At 40.6% G+C, this 13,993-nt stretch overlaps 1 protein-coding gene across 3 annotated transcripts; it reads left to right on the plus strand.

Moving 5' to 3' along the window:
- The first annotated feature begins 988 nt into the window (after window positions 1–988).
- On the plus strand, window positions 989–12,898 carry rasal3 (RAS protein activator like 3). Of its 3 annotated transcripts, none has more exons than XM_069676789.1 (19): window positions 989–1,802; window positions 4,611–4,744; window positions 4,912–4,990; window positions 6,421–6,488; window positions 6,588–6,673; window positions 7,754–7,883; window positions 8,000–8,098; window positions 8,181–8,855; window positions 8,978–9,122; window positions 9,200–9,344; window positions 9,438–9,674; window positions 9,797–9,998; window positions 10,475–10,566; window positions 10,671–10,769; window positions 11,071–11,257; window positions 11,469–11,576; window positions 11,677–11,867; window positions 12,110–12,194; window positions 12,502–12,898. In XM_069676789.1, the coding sequence occupies exons 1-19, from the start codon at window positions 1,175–1,177 to the stop codon at window positions 12,610–12,612; spliced, it is 3,501 nt and encodes a 1,166-aa protein (XP_069532890.1). In that variant the 5' UTR covers window positions 989–1,174; the 3' UTR covers window positions 12,613–12,898. The 3 variants fall into 3 exon arrangements, with proteins under 3 accessions (XP_069532890.1, XP_069532889.1, XP_069532891.1); XM_069676788.1 differs by having other exon boundaries at window positions 11,068–11,257; window positions 12,502–12,896; XM_069676790.1 differs by lacking the exons at window positions 989–1,802; window positions 4,611–4,744; window positions 4,912–4,990 and adding an exon at window positions 5,290–5,434 and having other exon boundaries at window positions 11,068–11,257; window positions 12,502–12,895.
- Window positions 12,899–13,993: the final 1,095 nt, after the last annotated feature.

Genomic DNA, 13,993 nt, shown 5'->3' on the forward strand with positions numbered 1-13,993 from the left:
TGACATAAATGACACAAAATACAGCTGTGATGATTTATACGTGTTTGCAGGTTGTCTCTCTGACAATCATCACAAGGATTTATTTTATTACATTTATTTAAATGTCTAGATATTATACATAATATATAGAGTGCTGTAGTGGCATCAGTACTGTGCTGTTCTTATATTTCACCAACGGGCAAATGCACACAGGCAGCAGGGCCAACTTGCCCCACTGAAACTCAGAAATATCCTGCAGGTGTGTACGAGCTGAGAGAACCACAAGGGCAGGAAGTGGTTTTTCTGAGTCTGACAAACCGATCTCAGCAGGAAGTGTTGCCTCGCATTGACAGGAAACTGATCTCAACAGTCAACACAGTTCATACACCCACAGGTAGCTGATTACCAGCAGACACTGTCTTTCATTCAATCAATAAGTATCTAGAGAAAATGTTCATTAAAAATAAAAGACAGAGGAGTGACCAAGGGCAAGCACTGGATCTGTGTCCTTCAGTCACCATCATTAGAATATACTGAGAACGTAGAACCGCATATCTCACCCTCATACTGTGACTCAGTAACTGACAGACGAACAGGTTTCACTTGATGTGAAACTGGAGGTGATAAATATCTGGAGCAGGCAGCCAAATCCTACTTTGAAAAAATCATGTTAAATCTTTGGAGTTTGGTTGCTATGCAAGTAAAACTCTGAATTGTTTAAGAAATCCACACTGCATGTGTTTCAGAGTTTCATTTGGTGTTAAACTTCGAAACATGAAAGTATATCAGGAAGTGAGGAAGAAAGCAAGAATTAAGCAAACTATAAAAAGCTAAAAAAAACAAAAAAAACACAGTGAGACTTCTTTAAATGTGTGAGCTTCTCTGTGCCGTTTCATGAGGAAGAAAGCGGCCCGTGAGAGGAGATGGAAGCTGCTGCTAAAGCAACCACAGTACGAGTAGCTGGTTGCATGTTGTTGCCGGATGACGTTTTGCAAGACAGGAAACGAGAGAAGCAGCGAGGTAGAACTAGAGGGCACGGAATACTGTATCATCCTTAGCACTCACGACAATCTATTAATCGAAGTAAATCAGAAGGGAAGCTGGTGAGGTCTGCTACGAGGGTATTTAGATTTTCTTTGATGCATTTTTGAGAGGATAGACAAAACTTTAGAGCCACACAGCCCGAAATCTGAAAATGGGCACTGAGGAGAAAGAATTAGAGCCCGCAGCCCAACATCCCCCGAAGGAGCAGGGTTCACCAGAGAATGAAAAGGAATCTACTGTGGAGCCTGCTCAAGGACAAACATCTGACACCACAGACCCTCTCAACACGTACAAGTGGCACACCGGCTCTAGGGGAGCACTCAACGAGGTGAGAGGAGAAGCTGAAGGAGCAGCAGCTTCTTCAACATCCACAATCGATAAGATTCAGAAGGCCTCCACCAACAAATGGAACAAGGTGCAAAATTGGCGCAAGGCCCTGAGCGAGGACACTGGAGAAAAATATCCATCCAGCGGGAAAGCTGGAGAGGGAGCCAAGCCGGAGAAAGGTGCTGGAGGAACCAGGAAGAACCCCTTCAGACGGGCCCTGTCCGAGCCACCAGGGTCTCTGTTTTCAGCCCTGTCCCCTTCCTCCAGCTCGGCTACCTCAGCTAATGCAGCTTCATCATCAGCTGCTGCAGAGGCCTCAGGGGTCTCCTCCACAGACCCTGCACAAAAGGGGGGAGGAGGGGCGCTCTTAAAAAAGTACCTGAGGACGGTGTCCCAGAAGCTTAAGAGGCCAAAGCTGCAGAGTCGGAGCAGCAATCCCAATTTACTGCGAGGTAACGTAATCTGAAGGAATAATTATTCTCTAAATGCATTTTAATCCATAAAGTTTTGAGTCTGAGATGAGCACACTAGTTGCAATAATACATCTTCATATGTTAAACACATTCTGGTAAAATGTGCAACATGTAATACACAGTTTTTATATTTAATGTATGAAGGATCATTCAGTGACACACTGCAGTAAGTGGGGTATGTGTGACTTTCTTCACAATGACACATATTAAATTAAGACTATGTCAACCTCCAGTGTCAAGTGAGACAAACTGAAATAAGACGACCTCAAGTAGAAACTTAAAAGAGAATTGAATCATAGTTAAAGGTAGAAGAATCTAATTTCAACCACAGTAATTGCAATTCATTTATCATGGGAATAAATGCGATTTACAGTGACGTGTACATTCAAGTAGGAGATAAGAGGAAAACCTATTTGGAAAATCGCTTTTGAAAAACTTTGAAGAATATTCATGTAAAAAAAATGATCATGTATCACTTGGTAAACCTAGGCTTAAAAAGCAACTGTTGTATCTTTGATGGCACATAAAATGCTGAATATATTACCAAAAATTATTATTATTTTGTGTGAAGGTGTGTTCACACGAGACCACAAATCTGAACCTGACACAACACAGAAGGATTTGCAGCAGTCGTTACTTTGATGAACTGCTTAGAAGTTTTCTCAATTTAAAATTTACAGACTTCAAGATAGGATAACTTATTTCCTAACACACCACTATAAACCACAGAAAATAATCATTTTAATAAAGACGGATTATAGTCATATTTCACTGAGTTTAGTGTGGTGTTTAGGATTATTTTATTTAAAAACAAGTAGACAGTCAGTCTTGTGGACTTCCTTTTTGTAATCTTGAGTTTGAGATTTTGCTCGTCGCCATCTTGTGTTTTTTGGAACCAGATGAGACGTTATTTCAATGAGGGGGTGGAGCTGTAAGTTGAGTCATCGTCTAAGGCTAGCACTAGCTTGGTTAGCAAGGTGCATCCATAAATCACAGTCTTTGTGATTTTAAACAGGATTTCGCCTGAGATTTTAACAAATCGTAGGCCGACTAAGTAAAAAAATCCCCTCAGAGAGTCTGTTAGTACAACAGAACGTTGAAAGTTGCAGTGTCAGGCTGCTATTGCAACTTGTCAGTCACAAGGCTTCAGTGTTCCCTGTTTTATCCTCCATTTTACTCCAAATGGGACCATTTTTCAACAATTGAACTTCTCTCTGTTTTGAGGGAGACTTGAAACTAGCGAATGAGAGCATAAACTCGTAAATGTTTCCTGAGGCGATACATCAACGGGGAAGTAGGCTCATTTTCTCATAAGCTTACATACAATCAGACTTCTTTTAGCAACCAGTTAAGTTGCCCCCTGCTGGCCATAGGAAAGAATGTAGGTTTAAGTTGCATCCACATTAGCCTCCCTTTTTAAACCCAAAGTCTATGTCCACTTCTGTCTATGGTTAATCAAAGAGTCCATTCAAACATCTCCTGACCCAGAGAATCAGGTCTTATCTTTTTAGATCCAAAGTTTCTGTTTTATGCAGATGATTTGGTCATTTTATCTTGAACTTCACAGAACTTTAGCAGAACTGAGACTATCTTTTATCATAAGAACCTTATAGTAAACATGACAAAGACCAATACTGTAACTTTCCAGTACAAGTCAAACGGAGCTGTAACTAAAGAACAAACCAATTCCCGTTTTTATTTCGATTTACAATCCACTGTCACGGGAAGCTTCCCCTCTGCTATGAAGGAAATCAAACCTCATGTGAAACAGGTGAACTTTTGAGACTCTGAGAGGGACAATAATGAAAAAACTTATTGGCTCTTGCACCAACTGTGTGGCATTGAGATGTGTGGCAAAGGCAATAACCATAGTCTCCTCAGCCAGCTGCCACTGAGGCTGGTTGACCTTTTATTTCATGACATCAGAAACTTCGGCCTAGTTTGGGAGCTAGCCAACGTTTACTACAAAACTAAGTAAACATTTGATCCTCAGCCGGAGGAATTAAATGACAGACATCTGACAACATGGACTGAGAGAAACATTGTCAACTCACAGGCTGAGTGACAATCATACAACTGTACAGCATAATCTATATCCTCATTATGGAAATCGAAAAAAACTAGGAGAAAATCTAATCCATTAAATAAAATGTTTGTTCCTGACTAATGTTTTTCTCTTTTCTTTTATTGTTGTGGTATTTCATTTTATGTCTATTTTACATCTCTCCAGTAGTACACTAGACCCTAACTTCTTCATTACTAAAAGCTCTCTTTTCATTGTTACTTACAGTTTGCTTTAAATGTAAAAAATGTTGGACCAAAACAAATCATGAAAGCATCATGCCAATGAAACTAAAAAGACACAAAGTAAATGTAAAGTACAATGCAAATACATGTTGAAAAGCGTGTGCATCAAGAAAAAAAACAAGAGAAACAACAGGATGTTCGCAGCTCCTCTCTAGTGTGTCTAGAAAAGAGAGCGATAGCATCAGAAGCTGCAGTAACTCGACTAATGGGAGTGGCCAAGTGATGAGGGAGATAATTATGCCATAATTACCAAAAATAAAAAAACAAACTAGGGCTGGCATGTGCCTGCAATTATGCTGCTGAAATATTTATATTTCATTAGACTTTCAGAGTAAGAGCAATTATAAGTAATACATCTGATGATTCTATCTACAATAATATTGTATGGAGTGGATAGTGACGCAACAATGTCAAATTACTGTACTTTGGGTAGTAATGACTATAGATAAATGCATGTTTGTATGTGTGCTTGCGTGGCAGATGAATCAGCACCAGTACCCACCAGCTGTTCCCTCCCAAGACTACAATGGGCCCCGCCTCAAGAGGTGCCCTTATGGGACATAAGCAACTGCATGCTCGAAGATGGACAAATTATTATTTCCCCAGAGGAAGAGGTAAACATGCACATACCCATCAATCACCAACTCACATGGTGGACCAAAAGTCTATTACACCTGCAGACAAATATTATGAATGTTATGTGTTACACTAAAAACAGCACAAACAGAGCTGTTTTATTTTGAAAGAGCGTCAAAAAATTATGTGTGTCTTTCCTTCTTAGCCAACGTTGTGGACTAGAAACCGTGTCAGCAGCTGCCTGTCTAACCTGAGCATGCAGAACCTTGTAGATATCGACACAGGTTAATACATCTCTCTCACACACACACACACACACACACACACAACTTACATTAAAAATATGCTTATAACAGAAATTGACATCACAGCCACACTTAGTATGACTCTGCAGACAGTCACAGAGGAAATAGCTGAATGTTTATGCGTGCGTGTGACTGTCAAATTGCTTCCTCTACGTTTTTTTGGGGCAGATAATATCTCGCCTGGGTGTTCGAGCAGTCCGATAGCTCTAGTGGAAAGAGAGAGAGAGAGAGGATATAGTTAGTAGTGTTGCCATTCAACTCTGGTGTTTGGCTTAGAAGAAGCTCTGAGGCTGCTCCGTTGAAGTCACTGATTGGACATTGATTTTGGCTGGTTGTGTTTGGTGTGATCATCAACATATTTTTATGAAGAGAGAGACTAAATGATGGGATTTAGACGCTGGATTGTTTGTGGTGGGGCTTTGGGTAAGCAAAAATACAAACATTTGTCAGAAATTGCTTTACATCACAAGCTTCCACATTCACATAAGGGTTCAAATTGTTACACTATGGAGACAATCATGGAAGGATGGGGTTTTCTAGTGTCTTTTCTGCAATGGGTTTCAATAATAAGAAGGTTTGTTAGAGAAGTACACACATTGGTAAACTTTACTTAGAAAGGTGGAGTTCCAGCTAAAAACCACATCCTGTATGGCTTAATCTGATAGTATTTGCTAATGTCACAGCCTTGACATTTTCTTTGCAAGTTGATTCTTGGCCTATATGGAAGTGTAGAAATGAGCTGCAGTGACAACACAGACTTTTGACTGCAAGTTTTGAGAAAAAAGTTTGACCTCAAGGAGTTAAAATCACATTTGGTTGTTTTTTATTTTAATGCCTGGGAAGAAATCACTCCAAAATAATGACCACAAAATGGAGAAAAAACTTGTCTCTCAGTAGATAGTAATAATAATCTCCATTAATCCATGGGTAAATGAAGCAGAGGATCTGCCACCCAAACGACACTATTACTGCGGGGTATGCCTGGATGGGACCCTGTTCGCCAGAACCAGCAGCCGAGTTGTTGGCAAGCCGTCTAATCACTCCAGCCTGGCAGGAGACAGCTCCACTGGCTCTTCAGGGGGCCTGGGGGGCAGTGGAGGTGTGGCTGGAGGGTGTCAGTTATTCTGGGCTTAGGTTAAGTGTAGAAACAAACCGGACTTTTGACTGCAAGTTTTGAGAAAAAAAACAGTATCTCAAGGGGTCAAAATCAAAAATTTGATTTGTATATTTAATGCCTGGAAAGAAATTACACTGAAATAATGACCACAAACTGGAGAAACTCTTTTGTCTCAGTAGATAATTGTGCATGTCTATTAGAATATTGAAAAACAATAACATATGACATATAACACGACCATTTTGTTTTGTTTTGGGTTGGTTTTCATTTATTTCTTCCATCTGATCCTTAGAATGTAGCCCTGACCACGTGGTCCCGCCGGGTGGCCCTCGACCAAAAAACCAAGATGGTGGCGTGAGGGTGAGTGTTGTATACAACAGAGATAACAATCTTTCTGCTACCCCTGCACTTCCTGTTGATGGAAGACATATACAACATGCTTTCCTTTTTGACCCTTAGGCACTGATCAAGCGGCGCTTGGAGAACAGGGCCAAGAAGAATAACAACTCCCCACTCAACCAAACAGTTCTTACCAAAGGAAGCAGGTAAATATGACTGTTAGGGTTGGGAGGGCAAAGACATTTGACCATTTGTTCAGGTATCATGCTCTACTTCAGAAGATTATAAATAAAACCTTAAGAGTTTAAATAAAAGGTTGTTCACATCAATATTTGGTTAAAAAGTCAATAACTGTTACTCTGTCATTGTCCTTCTGCACTATTCACAGGCACACTAACATTTCTGTGAGGTTAGGCTAAATCGTAACATCAGCATGCTAACATACTCATGCACAATAGGAATGGTGTTGGGATGTTTTAATTTGCTAATTTGTACAATACACAGAGTTGAGCTGAGGGGAATGACAATGTCATCAGCTCTGTAAGTAATTGGCATCTGTGGCTCAGTGGTAGAGTTGGGCGTCCTTCAATCGGAAGGTCGGAGGTTTGATCCCCAGCTCCCTCAGGCTACATGTTGAAGTGTCCTTGGGCAAGAAACTGAACCCGAAATTGCTCCCGGTGGCATAGCCACAATATGAATTTGATAACTGATTGACAGTTGTGCACTTTACGTAGCAGCCTGTGCCATCAGTGAATGTGACATGTAGTGTAAAAGCAGCTTTGAGTGGCCGCAAAGACTAGAAAAGTGTGATATAAGTACAGTCCATTTACCATTTAAAAATCAGTTAATAAAACTTTAGAACAATTTATACCAAGAAGGCCAACTCTGCAACGCTCTTTCGCCATGTTTTCCGGTCTGAATGAGACCCAGTTGCTAATCTGAACCACTCCCACACTCACCTATACGCTGTGATTGGCTCAGGGAACCACAACAGCGCCCCTCCTGAAAGTAGATGCAGAGGGAAGGGTCTCACAAGGGTCTGCACACACTCACCAACGCACATATGTATAGAGGCCCATAAGTGATGATTTATATCATATTATATTTGTAAAAGTCTATATTTTATTTTTCTAGGAAAATCCTACTTATTATACCTTTAACATTGTACTAGTGTCAAATGGGTGAAACAATTAGTAGTTCAAAGGATAAAATGACCTTTGATCAAACATATTCTATAACATATTTATCATTTTCATTTTTGTATGTTCGCTCTGTTTATTTCCAAGGCTCTATGGTTCCCGTGAGTCGGTCTCAATCCCAGTCAGTGCAGTGGGGAGTCTGGATCTAAGTGCTGACACCAGCACTGTCATCAGGCCGGTTCACAGCTCCATTCTAGGGGAGAAGTACTGCTTTGAGGTGAACTTTGACTCATGCAGTCAGTATATAATGCTCCTTTAGGCAACTTAAACGGAAAACTAAAAATTCTATCCCATGTGGCTAACACATTCCTTATGGATTCCACGTACGTACAGGTGATAAACTCTGAGAACACCCACTGCTTTGGCTGCACATCTGCTGCTGAACGGGACAGATGGATTGAAGACCTGAGACGGGCTGCCCAGCCCAACAAGGTAAGCCATTAGCCATTTGTTACAAAAGAGTCTTTCAAAAAGAAAATTTGAGAAAAATAGCTAAATGTGTTATTGTTCACAGGATAACATTGAGCGCACAGAGAACTCCATTAGTCTGTGGGTAAATGAAGCAAAGGATCTGCCACCCAAGCGACGTTATTACTGCGAGGTACACCTGGATGGGACCCTGTTCGCCCGAACCAGCAGCCGAGCTGTTGGCAAGCCTTCTAACCGCTCCAGCCTGGCGGGAGACAGCTCCACTGGCTCTTCAGGAGGCCTGGGAGGCAGTGGCGGTGTGGTTGGAGGATGTCAGTTATTCTGGGGTGAATTCTTTGAGCTAGACAACCTGCCCTGCGTCTCCCAAATCACCCTGCACCTCTTCCGCGAAGAAGACCCCAAAAAAAAGCGTCACTCCCGAGACGAGTCAACCTTGCACCCACTGGGCAGCGTGGCCATACCTTTGGCTGAGATCCGAGGGAGGACCTTCCAGGAGAAGTGGTATCCCATCACTCCGTATAAGGCCTCAGGCGCAGCAGGGAGCAAAGAACTGCTGGGGCCACAGGCTTCACTCCGCATCAAGGCCCGTTTCCAGAATTTGCAAGTGCTGCCCATGGAGAAATACAAAGAGTTTGCAGAGTATGTCACAGTGGATTATGTGGAAATGTGCAGAAGTCTGGAGCCACTTCTCAATGTAAAGGAGAAGGAAGAGCTGGCAGGAGCTCTGGTCCATGTACTGCAGAGTATTGGCAAAGCAAAGGTAGAGGATATTCTCCCATGAAATGCATATAAGCTAACAGCAATTATTTAATCCTACAATTAAAAAATACAACTCAAACCCAATACAAAATATTTTTTCTTAATTGAATATTTGTGCTTCAGGAGTTTCTCATTGATTTGGGAAGTGCAGAGGTGGAGCGACTTGGGGAGAAGGAGGCCCTGATCTTCAGAGAGAACACACTGGCTACTAAAGCCATTGATGATTATATGAAGCTGGTTGGACAGAAGTACCTCATCGACACACTTGGTAGGGTCATTTAGTTGTCAAGGTGGCTAATTGAAATTTGTATTGGTTGGTGCTTTATACTATTTTTTTCAATGCAGGGGACTTTATCAACCGTCTTTACGCCTCGGGGGAGAACTGTGAAGTTGACCCTCGTAAATGTCTTGCGTCTGAACTGGCAAACAACCAGAAGCACTTGATGGATACTTGTGAGGAGGTGGTGCAAAAGATAATTGAGATCCATGGGTGAGTGATTGGAGGACGTAAGGCCAGTTGTATTTAAGCTGATGAAAGAGTCAAACTCACAGAGCTAATGCTTGATACATGTTTTGCCTTTAGACCTTTCCCTGAAGAGCTGAACAAGATCTTCTCCAGCTGGGTGGAGCTGTGTGAAGACCAAGGTCGACCAGAGATTGGCCAGCGACTCATCTCTGCTTCCCTTTTTCTCCGCTTCCTGTGCTCTGCTATCCTCAGTCCATCTCTTTTTGGGCTGACACAGCCTTATCCAGAGCCAAACACCCTGCGTACACTCACATTAACTGCAAAAGTCATCCAGAATCTGGCCAACTTTACCCAGTGAGTTAGTTACTTCAGTGAATTTGAACCGGAGCAAAAGATCTTTTGACATACTGAAAAACAAGCATTGTACAAATTTATTTTAGTTTCTTAAGTAAATGAAGTCTACTCTACTGATTCAGGTTTGGAGAGAAGGAGGAGTACATGCTCTTTATGAATGAATTCCTGCAGCAGCACTGGGATGGAATGAGGGGCTTTCTGCAAACAGTTTCCAATTCAGACGCTGAAATCCCAATGACTTCCTTCGATGGTTATGTGGACCTGCCTCTGCGCTTGGCTGTGCTGCACGGCCTCCTGGTGGACATAATCTATCAGAGGGACCAGGTAGAAGCTAACATTAATGATTCCAATGATGAATTTTGCAGTTACTTTTAAAGCTTTGTGTAACAGTCATAGCATCATCACTTGCCTGCACTTGAACTTAGTGCCTGTATGATTGGCGAAGTCGGGTGCTAAACTGTAGTTACCAAATTTGCAGGATATACTTAAATTTTGATCATCTTTGGCCCAGCTACTGGTACACCTTATCCTTAGGGCCTGGTTGATTTAGAAAAGAACTAGTTTGTGCAAATACAGTACTCATAGAGAGAGACAATTGCAAAAATAACAATACCTTACATTTTGAGACAGTCTCTCCTGGAAGGCACTCATAGTGTGGCAGAAATAATGAGTGTGATTTGAGTTTAATCAGTCTGGAAGTGATATAAATTGTTTGATGCAAAACACGGTATCAAGACACTGACAGCATGGTAAAAGAGAACACAAAATGGGACCTAACATGCAGAATATTTCTTCCTCAGGACACAATTGACAAGCTGCATCCTCTGCCTTCAATTCTGAACCAGATATCTGAGTCACTGGGTCCTGAAGTACCTCGGATCATAGTAAGCAGGTATGTTTGAGGCCTTGCCTTATTTGACTTACAAGCAACATGTGAGGTATTGTGAACTTGTATATGGTGTTGTTACTTGTTATTTAAGCAGACCTTTCTTGCAGCAAGCCAGAGTACATCCCTCCTAAATACTTGGACAAGTACAGCCCTCACAAATCATCTTTCCAGCAGCTTACTGCAGACTCCAAAGGCACACAAGACAGGTATGACGGTATACCTGTTTCTAGGCTGAACCAATAACAAACTAGGGATTGACACTTTACATTTTATGTTTTTGTATGCCAAAGCATACATTTAGTCTGATTTTCTATAACAGTATTAAAATATTTAGACTATTATTATGCATGAGGTGCAAACTACGTTTCTAACAGTTTCACTATATTTTACTGCATATTTTACTAAACGGCCTCTGTAAAAATCACTGACTGGTATTCATACCCGAAGTGTACAATACAGACTAAAATTACTTTATCCAATACATCCATTTATTCATTTATTCAGCAGGGATGTCAGACCTCAGAGGAGTATGAGAGGAAACAGGCCAGTAAAGAGAACTCAGAGCGCTCCACACAGACGTCCCGGTCATGCAAAACATGCCTTGAAGAGGCAGACCAGTTCTGAAAATCTGCCAACGTCTGACCATGAACAAGAGATGGAGCCCAACCAACCACTTATCTCATCGCCAAATACTGTAAGTGCAAAGAGGAACTGTGGGTCTAGTTCTGCTCTTTTGGCTGCTAAGTTTGGCAGATCACGTGATAATACCTTTTTTTAGTCGGCTACCTCTTATGCATTTACTAACAAATAACTGAATTTTTTAACATTTATGTTGACAAGAGACAGTATCTCTTTGTATAATAAATTACAAAGGAGCTTGTGGAGAAACTTTCATGTTGTTTCAGACTGCCAGTATCAAACGCCAACCTGCACCAGTTCCCTGGATCATAGACAACAACAGAGAGTCAAGTGAGATGAAGACTGAGAATGAGCATTTCAACATACTGGATAGGGTATGTCTGACCTCCCACTCACCAAAGTGACACAATTACGGCTGTATATTGTTTAATTTAATTGTTACATTTAATAAAATGTCAATTTGTACTTTAACAGCATGCTCAAGAGCTGTCAGAGCTCCGCCTGGGGATCGAGCAGGTGACAGAGCGTGAGCTGGACATGGCAAAGCGACTAGAGGACTTCATTATCCAAAGCCAGGACCAGAATGCAATGCTGCAGGTTGAGGTGACGGAGCTCCGTAATCTGCTGGCTGTGCGAGATGAGCAGCTCGCCAGCGCCACCTTCAGGTATGATACAAGAATACTTATGTCCCCTCTCCCTTTGTATGCAAATGTATCTTTGTATTCTGTGTGTTATATCAGTCTCATAAAGGTTAATGAAGCCGTTGATACTTGAATTGGTTATGATATAAAAGCAGTAGGCTAACTCTATTACAAATTACCAGTAATAATTAGATTTTTTAATTTTATTCATAAACGTTTTATGTTCTTATTGATATATGTCTCTCCCCTATCTGTGTGTGTCACAGGCTGGGTGTGATTGAGGAGGAGAGGGAGGAAGATGAGAGGAAATTGGGGGTTGCAATTGCAGCAACTGAGAGAATGAACGTACTGGTAAGAAAGACAAAGAAATTGAATCATCAGGTTTTGTAACACTTATGATGAGGGTAAAAATGATGAACTGAAGTAATGGTTAACTTATGCATGACTCTGGATTAATATGCATGAATTCCTGTTACTGAAAAACGTCAAACACAAATGTCTTATAGCTCAAAGTGTGCACAATCTGCATCCCGTACCGTTGTGTGTGACCCTTTCGTGCAACTAATAGTTTTTCCTGTTTATGTTATCAGCAAATGTAATGCATATTTTCCATAATAATAAGAAATTTATATTGTGGCTGTTTTCTACGTGCTAATAGGAGGAGCAGTTTGCAGGCCTGCTGAAGGACCTTCACAAGCTCAGTGAGGCCTACAACAGTGACCAAAACAACATACAGCATCCTGAAAAACCACACATCAACAGCAACTGAACCCTGAATGTAATAAGATTTGGAGCTGCAGTATCACAGTGTTGTGTAAATACATTTAGAGTAAAACAACTGCCTGACGTTGCATAATGAATTCCTGATCAGGTGTAAATCTATTATGTGAACATATTCAGAATATATGTGAGAGAGAAAACTCTTACTGAGATGAAAGTGAAATAAATATATTCATATGCATTGTAGCTTTGTAATGTATCTCATTTACAGATATGTAAACCTTTCTGAAAAATAAATAGAGCACAATCCAAATGTGTATGTCTCAATGCATTCTGCTGTGTGGGATTGTGAAGTTTGGTGTAACATGATTCAGGTACAGTTTAACTACTCAAATATGGTTATGAACTGCTTGTGGCCTGTGTTAATTAAAGAAGAACTTGCAGGTTGGAGACCCCAGTGAGTCAATTTGTAGGAAAATGATTTAGTTATTATATTTTCAACAAGATACAATACACTACAGGGGCTTCTTGAGTCATTTTTTGTCAGTTTTCTTATATTTCCACATCAAAACAGACAACTGGATGTGACTTAACATAAGGGAGCCAGTTTTTCCTCTAAATGTGTGCCCTTATGTCTTGTAAATAATTTAAAATCAAGGATTAACCTTGTCCACAGCCATTTTCAGAAAAGATTGAGTATTAATGTAGTAAAAAGTTTAACCTGCAATTTGCTCTTCAAGAATCATCATTAATACCTGTTCTTTACATCTATCATGTCGTTATAATGTGTTTGAATGAGCAATAATACTGTGTTTATGTTGTTTAGACTAGTTCCAACTGTTATCTTAAAGTTAGCTTAGCAAGGCTTTAGCAGAATGAGCAAAGGCTATTGAGACTGAAATTAATACGGATGCCTCTTTAAGACCCTCAGAAGCAATTGAGAGAAGACTGACTTTTTCTTTAAAGCTATTTTAATGCCTGTCATGGCTGCCAACAGGTCTGTGTCAGACATGGTGATTTACAGCATACTGCCAAAACAGCCTTTGTTTACATTTTCCATAGAGAAGCATTTGCAGTGGGTGAGATGTTTGACAGTTAAAAGACAGCAGTTTTATTTTATTTTTTTATCATTACAGAGTACTACTCATGTATGTACAGGACAGAATCAGCAAAGAGATACAATGTACCAATTTGTCCACAGGGGTCGCCAAGATCGACACAAAATGAAAGTTCCTCACATTAGCTTTAACTAACTACTGATGCTATCCACAAAAGAATGCTTTCATTTTCATACTCATTTTTGTTTGCAATACAATACATTGCAATGTCAAAAAAAATCTCCCCACTTGCATTTAAATGGACTTAGTCCAATAACTCCTTTTTTCAGCTACATGGCTTTAAAAGTGAAAGTATTCTCGAAAAGAAAAAAA

Source organism: Semicossyphus pulcher, unplaced genomic scaffold (assembly GCF_022749685.1).
Source record: "Semicossyphus pulcher isolate SPU_LCO1_2020_fin unplaced genomic scaffold, fSemPul1.0.p SCAF_27, whole genome shotgun sequence".
Taxonomy (NCBI): Eukaryota; Metazoa; Chordata; class Actinopteri; order Labriformes; family Labridae; genus Semicossyphus; species Semicossyphus pulcher.